The sequence below is a fragment of the Nelusetta ayraudi genome, unplaced genomic scaffold, assembly GCF_046127955.1.
Source record: "Nelusetta ayraudi isolate G7.1 ecotype Tasmania unplaced genomic scaffold, CSIRO-AGI_Nayr_v1 ptg000031l, whole genome shotgun sequence".
Classification (NCBI taxonomy): domain Eukaryota; kingdom Metazoa; phylum Chordata; class Actinopteri; order Tetraodontiformes; family Monacanthidae; genus Nelusetta; species Nelusetta ayraudi.
In genome coordinates this window covers 4,077,799-4,101,693 of record NW_027466081.1, presented here as the reverse complement: position 1 = coordinate 4,101,693, position 23,895 = coordinate 4,077,799, and the positions used below count along the sequence as shown (strand labels likewise).

Genomic DNA, 23,895 nt, shown 5'->3' with positions numbered 1-23,895 from the left:
GTTAAGGTTTAATTGTCACAATTGGATCTAATAGGGTTCCGAGGTCCACTGTTACAATCAATCCCCCCAAGTGCTCAATTAAGCACAAGTTAAGAGTTTAGAGAATATCAACTGTTAAAGTTATGCATAAATTTTTTGGACACTGATCACAGACCTTCAAGTTCAGCTGTTTAGACTATTTTCTTTTGGCCTTGTCCCCCCCAGAAACATCACCCCTATTGCCGTAAACCTCTTGTTCCTAATGTGAATCGGCCAAATGTGATTTGGCTTATTGGTCGCCCTGGAATGGCAAGTGTGAACATTGAACAGCCTAATGCTGCTGTCTCTAATACTTGGTATCAAACACTTTATGATTAACTCTTCTTTTCAGGTCTTTTACTTCGACCATGCGAATGAATCACTCTCCATGATTTGTTACCGTGTTTAGTTGCATTTTCAATGTGTTATTATTGACCTGCCTCCTGATTTGTGCCCTGTGTGAAACATTTTCAAGCAATCTATTGGCAAGAAAGGGAATAGAACATACCGATTAGCCTATGATGTGGGTTCTTTGATTTTACCCTGACATCACAGCCTTGACAAGTAAAGCTATGTGTATGGGAAACCAAAACAGGGACTTATACTCTGCTTTTCTTGCTATTAGATGCTGCTAAATCTTTCACACTGGATCTTTAATCCCTACGCTGTGCAGGTCATCTAATCAGGAGGAAGGATCCAACACTCTGCCTTTGTTGGAAGCTCTCTGAACTCTCCCCAATTTTTCGGCTCTAACTGTCTCTTGTCTTTTCTTCTAAAAAAAATATAAAATGAAGTGATCGCATCCTGATTATAGGCTCTTCTCCTCTGATCAGCTGTTCTGATTGACAGGTTGCCGTCCCACTTTTCTGAAGTATTTTTGAAACCACGTCATTCTTTTCAGACTCGCCTCTAATTGTGTGATTATGGTGATTGTGAAGTGTACAGTATGTGTTCTCAATGTCCGATTTTAAAGAGAAAAAACAAATCCATAATTCATCGGTGCCCAGATTTTCGCAGGGTGACTCAGGCAAGCATTCGTCATCTTCCCAGCAAGGGATCCAAAGCCACTAAGCATGAATAATCACGGTTCATTGAAGTCAATCTGCTTGGAGTGTGTCTCAAGGATTAAATTCTGCAGAGAAAAATGATGGGACTGATGATTTAATTCACAGCCGTGAATTCATGCGTTGACGTTGTTCCACCCACATTCAGCCGTGCAGTGAATGAGACGTAGACGGGTTCATTCGGAGGTCTTCTGTTTTGGCCTGATTAAATAATGAAATTAGGAGTTCAGGCTGAATGACTAGCTGTTCTTCAGCCCATCCACATCCCATCATCAACATCCGAGTAAAAATGGATCTCATGTGAGAAGAATGTTGCATTCAAATGCCTCGTTGAGACCACAGTTGCAAGTAGATTTACAGACTCTTTGGCTGTATCTGAGTAAAATGATCCCCATAGTGAACGAATCTCGAGGTCTAAATGTTATGAAAACAAAAACAAAACTGCTTCCTGGACAAATGTCTTGCATTACGACTTGTTTGCCTCCCGGCTTATTTTTGTCTGTCTTTGCATGTGAGCTTGTGTTCATGCCGTACAGTACATCCAAATGCTTGACACTGACGGTGAGGCTGAATCCTCCTGAGGCAATGAACATAACGATTCTGAATCTTCATCATGTTGGATACAGAAATATCGATTCTAGTTATACAACAGCGTGCATAATAGAGGCTGTGAAAAGTCACGAGTCAACAATTATGGTTCTCGTATTTGCCTCAGGATCTTTTCAGTTTCATCTCTTCTATCACTGCCTGAGCCTTTTCTTGTTGTGACCGAGGCACTTATGCTCTTTAAGGGGTTTTAAATCAGATCTGGAGCCATCCTTTGTTTGAGTCAAACATGTTTGAAAATGTTAACATGACTCAAAATCAATTACTGCTGAAATCAAATCCATTTACTACTAAGCCAATTTAAAATATGCAATTAAATGTACTGGATCTTGCAAGTATGTTAAGTTTGGACATGTAGAAAACATGTAGAAACCAACAGGAACACTACTGCTTTTTTACAAGTTCCACCCATAAATCTGAACATGGGTGTTGGCCTGTGACACTCCCATGGTCACTCAGTATCAACATGGAACTTGCCTAAATCAGACGTTGCAGGTTACAGTCAAGGCTGCTTTAGATCAGGGCTAAAATACACGAGGACGTAGTAAATACACATCTTGCCACGCCTCCTTAAGAGCTGTCAAGTTAATCACTTAATTATAATCTCTCGGTTGTCATCCATGTCAAACACAGGGCTTATACTTGTGGATATCCAGCGAAACACTTAGAAAAGATCAAGTCAGCTGGCAGTAAATTAGAGGCTCAACTTGCTGTCTTGTCATTCTCGGCAAGTTAGACATGAGGCTGTATGATTAGGAGACAAGAATATATTTGTAGATATTTGGGGTAGATTGTAGACTAAAAAACGAGTCGCTGAAACAGGCAGAAGTAAATTCAACAAATGGGGGACAAATAAATTTTACATACCGTACTGTCCTGCTCTCCTGCAATAAAACTCATCGGAAACCATTTTTGTTTTTGGGAAGTATCGTTAAAGATACTGCCAAGAAAAACAATGCTTAAAGTACTTTGACGGTGTCAAAAGTTTTCATCTGTTCAGTTCAGTTTGGAAATTTATTGAACATGTTAAAAACAATACAATAGATTTAAGGGAAAATTAGGAATTACCCCATGAACAAACTACACATCAGAAAAAAAGGAACAAAAAACAAATACAGATAACATTAAAAAAAAAAAAACAATACTTCTGCCTAAAGTCACTTTGTAATGAAACCTCATGTTCCAAAGGGATACATGTGTGGTGCGACACATCTGGTGTGTAAAAGGACTCAAATTTGACTGGAGGTGTTCCTCAGGGTCCACTGCCAAGCCCACTGTGGCTCCAATCTGAAACACCCCTAAATACCCCCACTGTCTGTCTGTCTGTCTGTGCTCAAACGCGCTTGCATGCGGACTGACCCTTCCTCCCCGATGTCTCTTGTTGTCTTCGTGAAGGTCCGCTCCCACCTGGCCGCTCTAAAGAGCAGCGGCAGCGTCATTTCCTCCAACGCCGCCGCTGCCGCTTCGTCGCCTCTCGCCGTGTCGCGCTCGCATTCCTTCAGCGAGCCGCTCGTGCCTAGCTTTGACAATCTCCACCTGCGCAACGTCCAGGAACGCCATCACCCTCCATCCTCCTCACCATCGTCATCCTCCTCCTCCTCCTTATCATCAACATCATCTTCAACGCCTGCACGCACTGACCCGCAGCCCCACCCCCTGCCCAGACCTACGCCCAGTGAGCAGGTGCCGTCAGATGAGGTGCCGCCCAGGGTAAGGACAGGAAGAGAGACTCGTAGAGTAGACCGCAGACCCAACCTGCGCCCCTTGAGCCGGTCGATTTATTCGTTTAAGCGCTGCTCGCACTTTGCCGGTAATTAATTCTTTACCCGTATGAACTCACTTGCAGAGGCAGAAAAAAGGCTTCTTGATGCATTAAGGAGGATTTGTTTAAATCTGCGTTAATTGGTTTTAGATCACCAGATAAGAGCAGACTATTTATTTTATTATTTTCCAGACGGAGGGTGAAATTGTTGACTACACAACATAGAAAAAGCAAATAGTGAGAGAAGCCAACAACATAGATGTTAAAAACTAAATGGGATGTTGTTTAGACTATTATGCGGTACTACGCTATCAAAACCTCATTTCTGCATTGGACTCCGTTGTAGCCAGCTTCTTGAAATAATCTACTGGAATGTTCTCAGAACGTAACTAGTGCACGGAAAATTTGTAAGGACGTGCTGAACACATTATGGGATGGCTTTGAGAGTTGTGTGTGTGTATATACACATATATATATATGTGTATATATATGTATATATATATATATATATATATATATATATAAATATATATACACAGCATAAGGTTTTTCATGCTCAAAATCAGCTTTTAGGTTCGTCATCTTACATTTTCCAGAGTCATCAGGTTTTTTGTTTTTGTTTTATTTTGAAACAGTAGCAGAGCGTAGCTTTAAACAACCGAAACCTACAGCATTTTCACGGTGGCTAAAATTGGAACGACATGCGGTTGCAGCGTGGAAAATCAGTGTTGCCAGAATCCAAAAAGAAAGACAAACAAAGAAAAGCTAATTCAGTCCAAAGATTGCAGCTCAGCAGAAATAGAAAAGCTCCCTCAAACCACAATTTAACCATATAGCCTGTAGGGTTTCAGCAAAGCTCATCAAGAGACCAGGGAAACAATAGCTCACGTGAGTCATGTGGCCTTGAGAAGCAGCATGCTACTAACATCAGCGCGCATCTTTTTCCATTTTGTCCTAAAGCCTTTGAACATAATGGCTGTTTGTTTTGTTTTTTTGTTTTTTTTGTCTGAGCTTCGGCTGCTGCCAAATGTTCCGCACATGCTTCCCCTAAATATAGACTTTTTGAATCAGGGAAAAAGGCTGAAGGTTGCAGCCAGGGCGTGTTCCGCAGGCCGGGGCGCTCCGGGTAACCGATTGAGGAAGAGGAGAAGTTACTGTAGGAGAGAGAGATGCGATTCTACAAATACATAAGCTGCGTTTCCATCACAGTTTTTCGCAAAATTAAAGTGATATTTCAAGAAAAAATCCTCAAAGTACAATTGCGATTTGCAGGTGTTTTCCATTGAATGAATGAAGCGCATAGGCCGTAATTCACGTAAAATCTCCCGGACAAGATTTACAAAACTTACGTTTGCGTTTGTTTGTTCATGTTTGTTTGACAAAGGTGAAAATATTCTGTCTTCTCCACCATTCAAACATAATGCGCCATTTTCACTTGAAGTGAAGTGGTCACGTGGCCATGTACATCACGATGTCCACTGACGTGTAAATGGGAAAAGGTGTTTCCATGAGACTTTTGCGATACACCTCTATATCGATACGGCTGAAAAACCACCTCATGAGAGCGTCAAAACCTTTTAGCGATATTTGAGGTTTTTTTTTAGAAGTTTGCGTGCTATTGCGATATTTAGCTTTTGCGCAATTCTAGTTGTAATGGAAACGCAGCTATCGTCTACACGCGGACACTGTCCATGCCTGCGTCCCGCAACTCGTCATCGCCCCTGTGTAGGATTTCATGAAGTTCCGTAGTGTGTTTGTGTCCATTTCCCCGTTGTCTCTCCTGTGTTCTTGTGAAACGTGTGCATGTGTGTGAGCTGCTCACTGTGTTTGTCACTGAAAGGTTCCCGTCAGGACGACGTCGCGGTCCCCGGTGTTGTCGAGGCGCGACTCGCCTCACCAGCATGGCGGCCACGCTGTGCAGCGCAACACAGCCAGGTAAAGCTCACCTGTGTGTGTGTGTGTGTGTGTGTGTGTGTGTGCGCGCGCGCACGAGCTGGAATAATGGGTGTGCAACGTTGTGCAGACTGAAAGTGTAATCTTTTTACACAGTGAAAGATTTTTAGCTGGAACTTTTTTACGAAAAATGATGTTGGAGGAAAAAAAACACAGTAGAAAAAGTCATCCGCAGCGCCTGTTAGTGCTGAAAAGTCGAAAAGTGAGAAATGAAGGAGCCGAGTGGGAACACTCGGTCCTTTCACCGTCTGCCTGCTGCTGCTCTCGTCTCCGTCGAAGAAGCCGCGTGGGAGGGTTTACGTAACAGCGCTAGCTGTCTAACCTTGTGATGCCGGTTTCCTTGTTTGTGTGTGTGCGTGTGAGAGTGAGAGAGAGAGAGAGAGAGAGAGAGAGAGAGAGAGAGAGAGAGAGAGAGAGAGAGAGAGAGAGAGAGAGAGAGAGAGAGAGAGAATGCGTTCAACATGATAATTTTCTATTTTCAAATGACTTTCCATTAGATTCTCTCCGGTTTCCGTCCCCGTTTCTCAGCCCACGGTGCCACATTTGATTTTCTCCAACCTTGAATGAAAAAACATTTCCATTCGGAGCTCGATGCTTCTTTTTATTTAGGTTTTCAGTCATGAGGAATATTACTTTTCCGATTACAATTCATCAGTGTATACAAGGAATCGAGCCAGTCGTTATTGGCCAACATGTTTTGGACAATTCAGTTCTTAATTTTCCATCCCAGAATCCAGTGAAAGAGCCACGCGTGATTAATCACCTCCACAACACATTTATCCCTCTGCTTACAAAACACCAGTTTATACTAGACACTGAGTTTGAAATTAACTAGGAATGTTAACAATTAATCGATTATCGATTAATTGTCGATTAAGAATTTAATCGATTAAATTAAATTAAATTAGTCGCAATTAATTGAATATTTTTACACGGGTAATTAATATCATTTTAACAGTGGAGTGGCAGGAAAGAGCAATTCACCTGTAGGTACTGTGATGGTCATAATATACCTAGAACAAGTTACTTTTAAACAATTTTTTTGAAAAGAAGTTGAAATGTGACCCATTAGAAGTCAACTTAAAGTCAGAGGATAAATATTTAGGATGTTTTTTTCGTACTGTTCTCTAATGTAAAAATGGGTCACATTAGACCCACAACATTATTTAAGGGTGAAATAATGTGTTCCTTACACATTTTTCATTGTGAAATTTAGGTTCTCAGGAAAAATCGCGGCTGATCAATCAATCGTTAATTGATCGACAAGGTCAATCAACTAACAACTAATGAGTTAATCGTTAACATTTGATTGATTGGTATTTATTTTTTTTTATTAAAAAAAAGCTCCTTTGCGAGCCCACCTGACGGCTCTGTGTCTGACCTTTGCGGACATCTTGTTGGCCCCGCAGTGTGGCGGAGCCTCGGCTCCTGTGGGAGCGCGTGGAGAAACTGGTTCCCAGACAGACCAGTAACAGCGGCAGTGGAGGCTCCAGCTCCTCCAGCAGCTCCAGTAACTCCAGCTCTCAGCCGGGCTCTCACTGCGGTTCTGGGGAGAGGTTCAGGGCCCGCTGTGAGTCAACACACACACACACGCACGCACGCACGCACACACGCACACACTCAGCCATAAATCTGAAAACCGCGCTGAAGTAAATATCACCTCCCTAGAGGAGAAACCCAGCCGAGCAGTTTGATTCCAGCGTTACCTGTGCACAACAGAAAGACTGACCGTCTCACCTCCCTCCCTCACTCAGCCTCGTCCAAATCCGAGGGCTCGCCCCTCCACCGTCCCGAGGCTGCTGGAAAAAAGCCGGAGGAGAGGCGGGACTTGGTCCGGCCGAGCAGACCAGCGGTGAGAGAGTCGACCTGCAGCCGTTAGCTCCCAGCTCCCAGCCTCTGGTGCTAGAACTAGAAACCTGTGTGTCGACCAGCCCGCGGTCCTCTCCTCCTGTGTGTGATTGGTTCCTTCGACTCAGGTGTCATGTGACCTGCTCGCCGTCGAATAGAGCGGCACAGTCGCACCTTTGTAAACTGCTCGTTCTATCTGTTTGGGGTTTCTTGACTAACCGCTTGCTTTCAGTCCACGGGGCTCGCTGTTCTTCCTGCCTAGGCGTCGCCCATCTTCACCGTCTTTACTCACCATTTTCTGTAACCACAACCAATAAAAGAATTGACTTTGACCTAACATTTCCATTCTTGCAGCTTTGAATTAATCCACTAACCTAACCTGCAGAGCCGTGAAGAACATCTGCTGCTGGCTCTCTGCTCTGGCTTCTGCTGCTCTCACCCTGGCTTCTCATTGGCTGGACTGTAACCACTCCTCCTCTTTGGCAGCTTCCTGTTTCCTGCTTTTATTCATTTACTTTTGAGTATGACGGCTAACAAACTGGCCCAGCGATTCTTCCGATTTAAAAAAAAAAAAAAAAAAAAGCTAGCCAAAGCATTAACGGTGGACTCCGCCTCCTTAAACCAGCAGGACCTGACGGCCCTGGCCAAGGAGCTGCGTGCCGTTGACGACGTCCGCCCCCCCAACAAGGTGACGGATTACTCGTCCTCCAGCGAGGAGTCGGACACCACCGACGAGGACGACGACGAGGAGGTGGACCAGGAGGCCGGCGAGGAGTCGACCTCCGGCCCGGAGGACACCAGAGCTCTGTACGTCCAATGGTCCAACTCCTGAGTCGGCTGGGATGACCAGTGCCCAGTGTAGTCATTGTATTTCTAATGTGTACTTAGAAAATACACATTTGCCTGAAAAGCAGCTGTTAGCATCAGCTCATGCACATCCGTCATACTTTGCTGATGGATTTGGGGTTTGACCGCGGACTCAGGAGGTGGCGAGTGAGAGCCAAGCGACTACGTTCAAGTCGGAATATTCCAAAAGATGCTCCAGCAAGTTTAAAATCTGATTTGCGAAACCATTTAAAAATATATATTTCCGTGTATCAAGAAACAAGAGAAGTTGACAGACAGACTAGACTTTTTTATTTTTTGCACATTTTAGAAAAAGTGCAATTTGCCTTTATTAAGTAATGTCTGAACTTGGAATGTTAATTTTTCAATCATTGATTGATTGATTGATTGATTTTCTTATTGATCCCACAACATGGACATTATTTTGAATTGAAATTAATCAAAACAATCTTTAATATACATTATCACAAAAAATAAAGCTAGACTTATCTATATACACTGCAATACCTAAATGTACTAGAAGACTTTATGATTGCATATGCGATGAAGTTAAATAAATTGAACTGAAATATATATTGCACTCAAATAATTGTACCTGAGATTAATATTATATGAGATGTGTGCATATGTATACAATATATACATATATATTGCACATGGTAAGGGACTAGTGTTAGGGACTCTATGCCACTAAATATCAACTCTGTGAAACCTGTACGATTGCAATACACTGGTAGTAGTTGCACTGTTACACTTTTGAAAGAAACAAACACAAAAACCCTCAAACTTGCACCAGCACTCCACCACTATTTCTAAAAAAAAACAAAATCTCCGCTCCCCCGCAGGTCCTCCAGGCTGAGCAACGGCGAGACGGAGTCGGTGAAAACCATGATTGTTCACGACGAGGGCGAGAGCGACGCCGGCTCGACGCCCTGCAAAGACAGCACGCTGATCGTCAGACAGGTAGAACCTCCCTCACCAGGAGGAACAAACCCCCGACCCCGGCCCCGACCAAACCTTCTGCATGGAACCTGTCACTCAACTGTTCCGTTGTGTTCATCCGCACCCCTGTTTTTTTTTTGTTTTGTTTTTTTTATCACCATATTATTTCCTCGTGATCATCAATTATGTTCCGTTGTCGTCCGTTGCCGCGCAGAAAAGCCGAGTGCGAGCCTCAGTTTAACCAAGAACACGAATCCTGACGCTTCTCCAACGAGTCCGCCGTCGTTTCTTCTTTGCAGACGACAGCGCCAGCGCCTCAAAAGACTAACAAGACTTCTCTCTCCGCCTGTAGAATAGCCGCTTTAGCTTGCCCTTTGCCGTAGCTAACACCTTCCCGTCCCCCGAGCTGGTCAGGAACACGCCCAGACCCACAGCCGTCTACCCCTCTTTCTACTTCCAGAGTGCAGGCGACAGCAGAAAGCGCCCAGGCCCCAACCCGGGTCCCAACCCGGGTCCCAACCCGGGCCAAGGCCTGCTCGCGGGCTTCAGCCCGAGTCCCGGGCACCACCACCAACACCAACAACACCACCACCTCCTCCACACCCCCAGTCCCCCCTCCTCCCACCATCAACACCACTTCCACCACCACCACCACCAACACCACCAGCAGCAGCAGCAGCATCAGACCCCCGCCGGGCAGCACAGCTCGGACAGGAACGGCTTCGCGGGCCGCATCCACCACCTCCCCGACCTGATCCAGCAGAGCCACCACTCCTCGCCCTCCTCCCCCTCCCCCTCCTCCACCGCATCCAGCTCCCCCTCCTCCTCCAGCCTCGCCAGCCCCTCCTCCATGTCCCCGCAGATCCCCCTGGACAAGCTCGCCATCCTCGTTGAGGTACGTCCCCCCCACCCCCAGGAAGTGACGCCCGATTAGGTCATTGGATCATTAGGTCGACCTCGCAGAGAGGAAGAAAACAGCCAGTCTGCAGACTCCCAGTGATGGGAAAACAAGTGAATCTTGCATTTAAAATGCTTTTGGAACAACCTTTGCGCAGATATGACTTATGCACAAGGCTTGGTTTGGCGCCCTCTGCTGGTCACTTCTGGTCACTTTTGATTATGTTACAAAACATTCTAAACAGCAGCAGTGGAAGATATTGTAATTTAAAAAATACAGTTAAGGGGAATAAATAATGCTGGATATATTTCCGACCACTTTTGTCGTTCAATTAGGATGCAATTATTTATTGACTGTTAACGTGTAACAGTAAGTTATAACTAAGTTATAACATGTAACAGTTATAACCGTGAACAACCTTGTAGTTTTGAAACATGGACGACAGAATCTATTAACTCTTATTGACACTCACTATCCTCAGAAACCCCCATTATCTAAGTCCCATTTTAACCCTTAATCTTGCCTGTATTCACCAAAACAATATTTTCACGTTCCACAGACAATAGATCATAGAAAACAGGGCAGCACAACGGCAAGTATGTTTCCCGTGAGAAAAAAAAAAAAAAAATCCTCATTTTGGAACCACATTTTCTCCATTTTTTTCTTATTGTGGCCATCCATGTGTTTGCCCCCCCATCATTTTTGCCCCTTGATTTCAGTATTGTTCATTATTTCTCCCTCTGTGTGCCCATTGTACATGCATGATGAGCGTCGTCACAGTCTGCCTGCCCGTTTTGACTCGTGTCGTCCTGCCGAGCGTTTGTACAATCTGCGATCTCTCGCCCTCCGCCCCTCTAACCTCGCTCCGTGTCGCCTCAGAGCCAATCCAGCAACAGCATGCAGAAACACAAGTCCTCCTCCTCCTTCACTCCGTTCATCGACCCTCGCCTCCTGCAAGTCTCTCCATCCACCGGCAGCGCCCTCAACAACATCGGTAAGCACAGCCCGCCTGCCCGCTCTTTCGCTTTTCGTTCTGCAGGAAGTGGCAAGTTCGCCTTTATGAAAACTGATTTTGTCATCCAAATGATTCTGAATTTTTAGAACTTTCCCTTCAAACTCTGCTGATCTCCACTAAGGAAACTGTACCTCTTTAGACTCTTCATCCTCTAAATCCAGCACGTCAAGGCGACCCGTCCACGCTTGTAACGCTCGACTTCTTTGACTGACCCTCAACCTTGCCCGTGTGAACTCTACGCCCTACACTGTCCCACCTAAGCCCTTCCCTTTGACCTCCTAGGCTACGGAAACGACGCCCGGCTGGCGGAGGCCCTGAGGGCCGACCCGTCCCGGAAGGGCTCGGTGGTCAACGTCAACCCCGTCAACACCCGCCCGCAGAGTGACACGCCAGAGATTCGCAAGTACAAGAAAAGGTTCAACTCGGAGATCCTGTGCGCTGCGCTCTGGGGTAAGACGCGTCAATAAGATGTGCAATGTGAAAACGCTGTTAAGTTCTGATAACTCTTTACAACCCAGAGTCTCCGGTCTTCTGGAAAAGCTTGGAGCAGCTGCTTCTCGCTCTAATAGCTCCCATCTTCTTCTTTATCCATCTAGGAAGCAGCTTGGTTATGTAATGGAAGCAGTATTGTGATGGAATTTTAAGACCTGTTGGTCATCGTGATGGATAATCCAGATTTCACATCTGAAATCTGAGTAATGGAGCTAATCCAGTCAATCCTTTCTGAAGTAGAAATTAAAATTAATGGTGCTGCAAAATAATAGTTTTTTGATTTTTATTTTATTTAAAGCGTCAAATAAAATGTGTTATCATTATCATCATTATTAATATTATTGTTATTGTTATTGTTATTATTACTATTACTATGATTATAATATCCAGTCATTAGTAATTACTTAATAGACTGATTTTACTGTTTGGACCAGGTGATTTTTTTTGAACAGTCACCATCACTAGAAATAATGACTGTATAGGTTCTTACCACATGGTGGCAGCAAAGTTCTGTTTTAGCTCGAGGCCAGTGGTTCACCGTTTCCATCAGCCATTGCATCAAGGGTTATTTTCCTTAATATATGTTTATGTAGGGTATAGATGTTATGTTGTATGTATTTTTTAATGATTGTGTGCGTGCGTGTGCAGGAGTGAACCTGTTGGTGGGCACAGAGAGCGGACTGATGCTCTTGGATCGCAGTGGCCAGGGGAAAGTTTATCCTCTGATCAATCGGCGACGCTTCCAGCAGATGGACGTCCTGGAGGGTCTCAACGTCCTGGTCACTATATCAGGTAACACAACACACACGGAGGCAATATTTCTGCTCTAACAGGCAGGTTATTATCAGTTTTCACTGAAACTGACCTTTATTACGCTGTTATAAGTTGCAGGTTATGTGGGTCACTCTGGCATAAAGCTGATCCCACAAATGTTCAATGGGGTTGAGGTCAGGATTGCTGACAGGCCGTTCCATCCTCTCCACTCCCAGATTTTGGAGGTAGTCTCTGATAAACCTCTCTCTGTGGCGGGCGAGGATGGGGTTTGGTCCCAGACTGTGGAGATCTGGGATTGCCACCTGTTGCAGAATTTCATCTCAATATCTCTCTGCATTGAGATGACCTCCAATGTTGACAAGTCTTGTTTTTCCAGTGAGGGAGATGCCCCCCACCCACCCCCCACACCATCACACTGCCTCCACCAAAAGATGTTACTCTGTTGGTGCAGCAATCAGTTCTCCACACTTAACACACTACCAAACACAAATTTCCTTACTGTTTGAGTTATGCTTATACGACTTCAGTGATTTGATGTGTGACCGAGGCATGTACTCTCACTTCTCTTTGGCCTAGTCTGTGTGTTGTGTGTTGTGTGAGTCTGTTTGTGTGTGTGCGAGTGCGAGTCTTATCAAAGCTTTTGTTCCCACACCGGCACCTAAAACACATTGAAACCAGTCAGATCTCAAGAGAACACAGTTGTGTGCAACCGTATGATGTCGCAAAAATATCTCAACACTTCCTCAGAGCAAAATCACAAAGCCCTTCTCACTTCCCTTTCCCAATTTCTCTCACGCGCACACACACTCACGTGCGTGCGTGCTATATACATACACCAGTCACAGTGTCAGTGTTTGCGTAGCAGACACTTTGGCCTACTAGCAGAAGTTGCGTAAAAGTTCCAGCCGTGCGAGATCACGTAACTCGCGTGCGCGACACGCAGCGCTGACACACTGCGGAAAGGAAATACCGCAGCGTGACACGCAGCCCCCTTCCTTCCGCGGAACTTGTTTACGTTAGCCTGCGATGCGGAGTTGCGCGTCATGGAAAAGATCTCTGCAGCGTGGCGTTAGCGCAGGCCACTTCCTGAGAGCCGCTCGTCTTTGGGATGTTGCTATGAGACGGCTGAACAACTGCGCACACCCTCATGTTTGGTCGTCAGTCTTTGGGGCCAAGACCTTGATCGATGTTTGTAGTGGTCAAGGTTGGTATTGCAGCATATATCATGTAATTCACTCCACCTTTTGTCTCGGTATGTCTCCTTATTTGGCGTCAGAGACCGTGTTCAGCAGGGCCTCCATAGCTCACTGGTTCCCCCTGAACGTCTGAGATGGGAATTAGAATTTCTGGTCGCCTTGTTTGTGCGTCGCAATCATTGTCGTCTGTAAATCTATCGGAGACGGAAGGTGGAAACTTGGGATCGCAAATAAAAAAAAAATGCCCCCCTGTTTTTAAATGTCGTAATTAGTTCTTCTCACGTCACCGCAGGCAAAAAGAACAAACTGCGAGTGTATTACCTGTCATGGCTGAGGAACAAGATTCTGCACAACGACCCCGAGGTGGAGAAGAAGCAGGGTTGGACCACCGTGGGAGACCTGGAGGGCTGCGTCCACTATAAAGTTGGTACGTCCCAAGATGTTGGCACGTGTTCATGTCTGAAGCACTGCAGCAGATCAGCATTTTTTTTTAATTACTTTACATCCTGTCAATATCAGCATCTACCTATAATGTGTGTGTGTGTGTGTCAGGGTTTGGCCTTTATCTTGTTAATTCACAAATTTTATCACATTTTATTTTATGATCTAGACAACATGGAATGTTTCTCATTGCACAAGTTTCTGCCATACGAATTATATAGCGTGACGTCAGACAAGTGGAAAGTAGTAGGCCCATGCCAACAACAAACTTAATGGACGACAAAAAAAAACAAAAAAACACTGCCTTGTTTAGCTCAGTGAATTTTAGAAACGGTGGACTGGAAGCCTGAATAAGAGCACCGCTCTGTGCAAACGGTGCCGCTAAGAGTTTGCAATCCACCGCAGTTATTCAAGGCTCCACTACCAGCTTGAAACACATGGCAGCTAGCAATAATTATAACAGTATATATATATATATATATACGTATATATATATATATATATATATATATATACGTATATATATATATATATATATATATACGTATATATATATATGTATATATATATATATATATATGTATACGTATATATATATATGTATGTATTTATGTATATATATATATATATATATATATATATATATACATACGTATATATATATATATATATATATATATATATATACATACGTATATATATATATATATATATATATATATACATACGTATATATATATACATACGTATATATATATATATATATATATATATATATATATGTATATGTATATATATATGTATATGTATATATGTATATATATATATATATATACATATATATATATATATATATATATATATATATATATATACATATATACATGTCTGTGTTGTGTGTGCGTGTGTGTGTGTGCGCACGCACACGTGCATGAATTTGAAAAGTCCTCGGTGGTGTAATGATCCCGTAAGAGATGTTCGGCTGGCTCTTCAGCGCTGTCCTGTCTAAAATGTAGAATGTCCTCGGTGATGGCACTGCCACCGCACACACTTCCTGTTGGAAACCCCTCTCAAGTGATGGACCTCAGGCGGTCCTTGGCGGTGTCATGAGCTAAGACACATCTATCGTTTATTTTCTTTTGTGTAACATTTGTGTTTTGGTATTCAATGGCCTGGCGGAGCGTGAATCAATGCGCCTGGAAAGTCCAGAATTTCTTGCAGAGCATGAACCGTTTCCTCCGACAGTGGTGTTGAGGTTGCGTTTCAGTCGCGTATGTATTCAGTAAATCATTGTCAAAGCTTGGTGGAAAGAACCTGATGGTCAGCTGAGGAGTGAAGGCATTTATTTTACTGGAACAGTTTTCCTCTGTGGTTATCACAATCTGTTCAGGTGTTTGGCCAGGAAGGAGGTTGGCATACTGTATTTTCAAACAGGGAAATGAAAAAAACATTTTACATTTGATATTATGTTTCCTGACGTGATCCCAACCTTTAACAATTGAGGCAATAGGCAAACAAAAAGTCCAATAACCTTCAAGGCTGTTGGACTCCAACCATCTTTCAACCTGACTTACTATTCAAAAAGAACTACAGAAAAAAACAAACACATTTAGCCTGTTGTTTACGGCTGCCTGCTAAAACTAATGCTTTGTTGCAATAACAAGGCAATCTCAGAGGTGTGGAACCATCATCTGAGTGGAGTTGTTGTCACTAACATAGGAAACTTATCAGTACCCTGTGTGACATCATAATGGGTCGATTACCTGCCTTTCTGAAAAGTAAAGCAAGCAAAACCAGTGAAAAGATTGGTTGTTGTGTGACAAAATAGAGGCACAGGTGATTTTTTTTTTTTTTTTTTAAATGATGGGAAATGAAACCTCTTATTTAAAAAAAATCTGATGTACAAATTAATACAAATGACATTATTCCATTTGATAATGCATTAAGATTTGATGAAGCCAGTCAGGCACTGACTTCTTTGATTCAGGTCAGTTTTATCTTCTCACTAACAGCAAGTAAGTAAAAGTGGTTTCCAACTGTGAGTTGTGAGGGAGGCAGCATATTGAAAAGATCAACCATTTTATTATTTGACCTCTTCCAATAACTTCCCTTTTTTCCTCCTCAGTTAAATATGAGAGGATCAAATTCTTGGTTCTGGCTCTGAAGAACTCTGTGGAAGTGTATGCCTGGGCCCCGAAGCCCTACCACAAGTTCATGGCCTTTAAGGTGAGTCACACTTGCAGCTGGGTTTGTTTTGCGGTTAGTGTCTGTATAGTATTGTCACGTTCGTGTTGCTTCTTTCCTCTATTGAACTATTTTTTGTTCTTTTTTGGGGGGGTTTTTTGCACTGCCAAATATTTACTCAGCTGACGTTCAGAGGTTAAAAACTGTTTTTCTGACCCGTTTTGCGTCAGTCTTTCGGCGACCTGGTGCACAAGCCGCTGCTGGTCGACCTGACTGTGGAGGAGGGGCAGAGGTTAAAGGTCATCTATGGCTCCTTCTCCGGCTTCCACGCGGTGGACGTGGACTCCGGCGCCGTCTACGACATCTACCTGCCCACGCACGTAAGGAAACGTCCCCGAAAGAACAAAAATAAATAAATAAATCAAAGGTGGGTGAAGGTTGCGACGCTTGAGCTCCGGGTGTCTCGTGCAGATCCAGACCAGTATCCAGTCGCACGCCATCATCATCCTGCCCAACACGGACGGCATCGAGCTGCTGGTGTGCTACGAAGACGAGGGCGTCTACGTCAACACCTATGGGCGCATCACCAAGGACGTGGTGCTGCAGTGGGGCGAGATGCCCACCTCAGTGGGTGAGTCCAGCCCCCACAGGCAAAAGCTAAGATCCGGTGTTGAAACTTTGAGGGGCAATATTATTATTATAAGAGGTGTCAGCATTAACGCGCTAATCGCAATGACATTACATACAAGGTATAGTGCAAGAAAATTTTGGTGGATCTCAGGCCGTTCCGTCCCTTCCATGCCCCTGTAGTCATGTCCTAAAGCTGTAAGTGCTGTGTTTCGACACTGCATCCTGTGCACAAACTTGAACTTTGACTTTAATTTTTGGAGCAGATTGTACAAGATTCAGCTTAGGACAGAAATACATTTTTTTCTCCCATGTGGTTCTTCAACAAAATGCATATGCAATAGGTGGGTCGACTGTAGGTGCACAGTTTTTTGAAAGAATGTTGGTGTTCATTTGGTTCCTTCCTTCGCTCCGGTAAGCTTTCCATAAATATGGACACGAAAAGGAAAAATAACAGAATTTTAACACGCAAATCAATGCGTGATTAATCGCGATTAAAAAAATTAATCGTTTGATGGGAAGTAACCACCTCTACTGCAGGCAAATATGCTACAACCTTGTCTTCAGTTTTGTTTTGGTTTACATGCTTGCACGTGGGCACTTTAGCAGTCTTAACTTTAATTTTGTTCTCTCTCTCTCTTTGCAGCTTACATTCGATCCAACCAGATCATGGGATGGGGGGAGAAGGCCATTGAGATCCGCTCGGTGGAAACCGGCCACCTGGACGGCGTCTTCATGCACAAGAGAGCCCAGAGACTCAAGTTCCTGTGTGAAAGAAACGACAAGGTTAGAGGCCGCTGCGACACAACCGACTGCGTCAGTCCTGCCGTTGCGTTATTTCCTCAGAAAAATATGACGGCAAAATTAAAAATGAACTGATTCGTGATAGTTACCGTTGTCGGACTGAGAGACTCGAAAGCTGGTCCATTCCGGTCGTCCACTGGCCCTTATGGGATTTTTGAATATGCAGCGAATTCACAGTAATGTTTTCCACCGATAATCAGTTCTGGAAAATCAGCTCCTTGTGACGTCACAAGGGGCACGGGCACCTCAACAACGGCCACCAGCCAAGTGTCAGTTTTACCCTTGGATATCTCCCCTTGTTTTTGACCACTTCCAAACGTGTGGAAGGGTGAAGAAGAAAAAAAACTTCAGTTTGAGCAGGATGTGAGAGCGCAGTGTTTAGCAGGAGGTTGTAAACAGAGGGCTGAACACGCTGCGTGCGGCAGATCCAGAGAGCTTTCTGGTTTTTATGTGTTGCGCAATGCTGCCAAAATATCATGTGTGGAATATCAGACCTTTGAGGTGCAGAGAAATCTGCAGCCCCTGACTGACGAGGACATTTGGGTTACATACGCTTTAAGTCAATATTATTTACCACAACATAGATGGACTGATGGGTGTACTTTATTGATTCCAAATTGGGAAACTCCACTGTTGCAGTACGAAAGATAACAAGCAAACTACACAACAATCACTAGTTGGAGCCTAGTGACAAATAGAACAAACGAAATTGGACAAAAAAACAAGAGTAAGATGTGCAAAAGACTACGTAAGGTGACAAATGCATCATTGCTTCACTAGCTGGTGTGTCGCTACAGGTCGACCACTTGGGCAAAACTCTTCGTTGAGGATCAGATACAAAAGTCCAGAAAGGGGAATGAAGGCCTCAGTCATTATGGGTTTTTCCAAGTGGTGTAGCCGTACTAGCTGTCAGAGATGGCAGCTGACATGATTGCGTTGTTGTCTTACGGTGGAGGTCACATGGGGTCTTGGCACCGGTTCTCTGCTCAGATTGCACTCGACACCTGAGGTGGAAATAGTGGCTGTGACCAGTTTCCCGTTCTTCTCCTCAGGTGTTCTTCGCCTCGGTTCGGTCCGGCGGCTCCAGCCAGGTCTACTTCATGACTCTGGGCAGAAGCAATCTGCTCAGCTGGTAGAGGTCCCATGCCTCGCCTCTTCTTCTTCCTCCTCCTCCTCCACCTCCTCCTCGCTGTCCTCCACCCATCACCAACACTGGATCTCAGAAACCCGTCGTCGATGTCCCGTCAGCATTTTGGGAGACATGAACGCCAAACCCGCAACCAGCCGGCCTCCCCTCCTTCACCGGACGGGGATTGGCCGAACCAACAGTGACTTCACCTTTTCCCCCTCCGGGTGGCGCCAGAGATGCAGCCGGAAAGCCGAGTCGTGCCGCCGCCGCGTGAAATACCTGAAGCGATGACTTGAGATGACACAGTGAAGTCAGCGACCAGTAGATGCGTGCGAGAGAATCGGGGAAGTGTGTAAAATGTGAATTGAGCGGCAGAGGGCCGTGGTTTCCCGTTCCTGCGTGTTCTTGGTGCCGGTCAGAAGGTGATGGGACACATTTTTTACCTCTGCATCCTTTTCCGAGCGCCTGGGCTGGTGTGAAGGCAGGCGAGGCGAAGTTTCTAACTACTAGTACTCTGATTACTACTCCTGTAACTACTGCTACTGCGACCACCTTCTGCAGGTCCGCCTCCCGAGTAGGAGAACCCCTTCCCCTTCCGCCGCCCACCTCGCCTCCCCCGGCAGGTGGGGCCGGTGGTGCAGGTGTCTGTTTGATTAATGCTACAGTAGTGTGTGTAAATGTACTTCTGTTTTTGGTCCAATTACTGCTGACGCGAAGAGACAGATTGGTTGGGGGTATGAGCAGCCCAAGAGCTGACCGGGTCGGGCGGGTCGTCGTGGTGACGAAGCGGGTGGGAGGAGCCTGTTGATTGAGGTTCTACTGTAAGTGCGGTCGATGGGACTTGGCAGGAGGGTGCGTGCGTGTGCGTGTGTGTGTGCGCGTGTGTGTGTGTTGTGGACTTATCGTGTTTCGGACATGTGCTTTAAGAAAACAAAAAAAACAAACAAAGGTGATGCTAAAGAAAGACGTTAAAACCAGATGGATTTCAGAATAGTATTTTTTGAATTATCATTATTATTATTAATTATTAATTATTCCTTGAAAATAAGTGTAACTATGTGGAGTAAAACATGTCTTTTACCTTTTTTTTTTTTGCTTTTCTTTTTCTTTCTTTTTTAAAGATTAACACACACATCCACCCATAATTTGCCGTTTGCTTGCTTTTCACTCACGGAAGTGCAAAGGTGTGTTTGTCTAAGTGATGTGGGTGTGGTCCAAAAAACATACAAACAAATATTTAAAAAAAAGGTGTGTATTTACAATAATAATAACAATAATAAAAAAAATCATTAAATCTTCCAGATCAGTGGTCAGTGTATTCCCCTTCCCCCACCGGTCGAACAAGATCTTCTCAGATGGTCAGTCTGTGTTTCAAAGCTGGAGAACGTAAGCCAGCTGTAAATAGTCAGATGTAAAAAAGAAAGAAAGAAAGAGAGATGATTATAGAGTGACAGTATAACAAAAGCGTGCGAGTAGTCACGGACGGATTGGAATTTTTGTAGCAGAAAAGTCAACGCAGGTTTGTGTCAGCAGACGAGAAGGCGTTTTGTTTTTTTCTTTCTTTCATTAATGTTATTCTTTTAAGTCAACTTCTCTCATCCCCCCCCCCTTTTTTTTTTTGTTGTTCATTTCTATATCATCTGTATGAATGCAAATGCACTAAGTGTCCGGAATGTAGAAAGACGTATAACTCGTGTGGTGGTCCATGGCATGAAACAATGTGCTTTATTTCTCGCTTCCTTTCTTTTTGGTTTGTATATTGTCAGAAGTGATCAGTCCTAGATGTTCAAATCTTTATTTTATTTTTTATTTTTCTGAGACGACGGGGGTAAAAAAAAAAAGAAAGAAAGAAAGAAAGAAAGAAAGAAAGAAAGAAAGAAAGAAAGAAAGAAAGAAAGAAAGCGGCAGTTACGAAGCCTCGACATCAGGTGTAGATATTTTGTCTAGGTTGGGATTTTTTGGGGGGGAGAACTTCCGAGCGCAGGACTCGCCCCTAGAAACAAGGTGCGTGGTCGGAGAAGTTCCCTCGCCGACGCTGGATTTCACGTGCGTTGCTGTGATGAAGGGGCGGGAGCAGAAATGAGAAGGCAGATATTTTTTTTTTCTCTCTCTCTCTCTCTCTCTCTCTCTCTCTCTCTCTCTCTCTCTCTCTCTCTCTCTCTCTCTCTCTCTCGTCTTTTTCCTCCTCCCTCTCCTCCCTCCGGCTGTTCAGTGAAGTTGTCTGTATATGTGAAAGACTGAACAGCAAACTGCAAACATCCTTGAGGCCCAGTTGGCTTTTCTTCCCGTTACCATAGCGATTTTTTTTTTTTTTTTTTGCTTTCGTTCTATGGCCAAATATTTCTCTGTCTCTCTCTAGCTAGCGTAATTTCTAGAAAGTCTTTGGCGCGCACGCCCCTCCCCCACCTCCCCACAACACCCAACTCACGCGGGGGAGGTTTGTTCGTAAACATAGCGCCGTGTAACTGAGCTCCGTGTGTGTGCTGTCGGACCTGCTGCAACCACCCTCTCCTTAAAAGGCCTTGATAAAGCAGCCGCATCGAGTTTTATTTTCCATATTCTTGTTAGCTTGGACGAGGAAAAAAAAAAGGGGGGGGGGGGATTGAGAAATTTAGCTCGCATTGGGAAACTTTCTGCGTAAAAAGAACCCCTTAACCAGTTGTCAAGGAAACCACTACTTGGATATTCTTTAAATAAATACTTGAAGCAATTGTGTATTTTTACGTTTTAGCGCTATTTGAGAAGCTTAACAGTAGTTCCTGTCAGTCTATGTACACGTTGATATGCGACTGCAGTGCTTTGATATTATTACACTCACCCTAGGTGGAAAAAATGTTTACAGAGCAATTTCTTTTTTTTTTCTTTTTTTGGGTTACACTAATATGCATCATGCTATTTATGTTCAAAGCTCGTCTCAGTTTTTGTTTTGTTTTTTTGTTATCGGTTGTTGGCTTTTGCTTTTCGAGTCTGGTTTTTAATTGGGTATTCTTTTTTTTCTGACCTAACCTATTAACAAAATTTTAAGGAAAAAAAGAAAAGAAAAAGAAAACACTGTCGTTCATTTCAGGTAAACACATAGCGCTGCTTCCAAGTGGAAACACTGCTGCGGCGCCCCCTACAGTCGTGGATGTGAGGCGACGTGTGTTTCCTCTGCTGTTTCTGCCGTGCTACTCTAACTTATGTCCTTCTCTGTATGCCAGGAAGTCATGTATTTTCCTGAAGGTTTTTTTTTTTTTCTTTGAATAAACTTTAAAAGTAATTTTAAACGGAGAGTGTGTTTTTAATGGGTGAAGACCTTTTGTCATACTTTTGTCATACTTCTGCTCATAAATATTCTTATGCCCATAAATATTCAATTTAGAATTTCTATAATTAAAAAAAAAAACATTTGCTACAAAAAACAAATAATTAAATTGATACATGGGTTGAATTATTAGTTTAATTATTTAAGTGCAGTCATAATTACCTCTATTTAGACAGGTCTAGTCTGTGCCCAGTTTTTCTGTTGAAAGACTGCAAATCTTGATATATTTCACCATAAATCTGCTTATTCTTTCACGTCAAACTGCAACGATAACTGTACTCTTAAGTGTTTCAGCATGGTTTTTTTTGGTACTTCATTATTTTTGCGTTCATTGTAACATAAATTCCCACTTGCAGAGAAACACGATGTTTTGTTTACTCAACGACTGCCAGTTCCTGAGAGAACTAGCTTGTCCCGAACTGTTGTCAGTCTGAGTGGCCCAACATTCCTACGTGCGTTCCTCAGCAGAAGAAAAACAAAGCCGCTGTACAGAACTACTTAGTCACATTGACTTTGTGAATACCAATTCGGTGATATGGAGAATTCCTGAAATGCGCAACTGCTCCAGCTTTCTCAACAGGTTGTGAAGAGTCAAATTATCAGCCTCTTCCATATATCACCTCCCAGCCTGCTGTTATGTTCTAGGCCTCAGTCAGGATGAAATAGTCCGAGCATCAGAGTCTGGATCTGCTCCAGTTTTTTTCCTTTTTTCTGGCCACTGTCACAACTTGCTTGCTCTGGAGTGTTCTGTTATGCAAAGTGCGTTGAAGTTGATGGATCATAATGTTCCAAGGATTAAATTGTAGTAAAACAGTCCTTTGATTTGAGAGGTTTGACAAACATATAAGCAGAAACACGTCTTTTAAGACTGAGAAACCAAATGGGTTAAATTTTGAAAGTCAAGCTCGTCTATTTGGCATTGCTTAGAGTGAAATGATTCCATTCACTGTACAGCTTTCATCACTGAAACAGGCTATAGTGGAAAATGCCGTGCCATCACCACCGTGGTAGACCCCCTGAGTGACACAGAAGAGTGCACAACAGTGGACGTCCTCGATATCTACGCAGTGAGGTGACAACAAACTCAGTCACACTTCTGCTGTACACTGCTGTTTGTTTGTTTTTGGTTTTTTTGCAAAGGTTCCAAAGCTTTATTTATGTTTTTTTTTCCTTTTTCAGGAAGAGTGTGTTTCACAGACGTCGCCATTGCGTGAAGTGTTTGGGCAAGCTCTGGAGTGTTATTCAGCAAGAGCCTGCGTTCACACGCTCATCTACGTAAATGCGACCTGCTGGTGACCGTCTAGGCTGAGGAAACCACCGGCGTATTTGCTCAGCAAGTCCTCAGAGTACAAACACACAGAGTTTGTGCAACACTTAGGTTTTCTTTCAGTTTTTCAACTTATCTCGCAAGCCACTTGATCGTCTATGCATTTTCATGTTTGCCATTTCTGAACATACATCTGTGAGGCTGATTTAAGAAAAAAAAAAGTCTTTGTGCTTTGTAAAATGTTCAATAATTTGATTTAAAATTTATGTGTATCTTGTCACTGAAATGAGACACAAGTTCAAGTTCTCCGCATTAAAAAAAAAAAAAGGTCTAATGAAATCCACAGTGCTAGAAATTAGGCCAAAAGATTCTTTTGATTAGCACCCTCGCTAAACTAAAGCATTTACTGACTATGCACAAACACTCAATACATGTACAGATGTGGACAAAATGCACAATCGGCCAGTGAAAGATTTCCCAGATTAAAAGAAAAGAAAAAAACAGTAATTGAACCTGATATCACTATGAGCACTATTAAGTCTACTTCCTACAGTGACAAATGTCACCTGACCGACCTGCTGCATGCGAACATGCTCACAGACATGCTTACAGAGACAGGTGTCGCAAAATTATTGACGTCATGGTGTCTTCACACAATTGATTTGGTATGAAGACAAAGCAAAAACACACAGACGACAGACGTTTGATCAATGAATCAAGGAAAG

General features: G+C 43.6%; 1 protein-coding gene across 14 annotated transcripts in view; it reads left to right on the top strand.

Annotated features, from left to right (window-relative positions):
- Positions 1-19,900, top strand: part of LOC142891442 (mitogen-activated protein kinase kinase kinase kinase 4-like) — a 75,597-nt gene extending 55,697 nt beyond the window's left edge. For 4 of the 14 annotated variants that reach the window (XM_076030979.1, XM_076030976.1, XM_076030982.1 and 1 more), the window contains 16 exons: positions 3,084-3,398; positions 5,291-5,385; positions 6,813-6,973; positions 7,158-7,255; positions 7,877-8,058; positions 8,943-9,060; positions 9,500-9,934; positions 10,817-10,931; positions 11,235-11,402; positions 12,093-12,236; positions 13,707-13,841; positions 15,981-16,081; positions 16,270-16,419; positions 16,511-16,670; positions 17,313-17,452; positions 18,523-19,900. In XM_076030979.1, coding sequence (XP_075887094.1) covers positions 3,084-3,398; positions 5,291-5,385; positions 6,813-6,973; positions 7,158-7,255; positions 7,877-8,058; positions 8,943-9,060; positions 9,500-9,934; positions 10,817-10,931; positions 11,235-11,402; positions 12,093-12,236; positions 13,707-13,841; positions 15,981-16,081; positions 16,270-16,419; positions 16,511-16,670; positions 17,313-17,452; positions 18,523-18,606 — 2,601 coding nt within the window. In that variant the 3' untranslated portion in view covers positions 18,607-19,900. Of the gene's footprint in view, positions 1-204; positions 2,703-3,083; positions 3,399-5,290; positions 5,427-5,499; positions 6,733-6,812; positions 6,974-7,157; positions 7,256-7,876; positions 8,059-8,942; positions 9,061-9,499; positions 9,935-10,816; positions 10,932-11,234; positions 11,403-12,092; positions 12,237-13,706; positions 13,842-15,980; positions 16,082-16,269; positions 16,420-16,510; positions 16,671-17,312; positions 17,453-18,522 lie in introns of those variants that run through there. The other 10 variants (XM_076030980.1, XM_076030977.1, XM_076030983.1 and 7 more) reach the window with 9 other exon arrangements.
- The last annotated feature ends 3,995 nt before the right edge of the window (positions 19,901-23,895 follow it).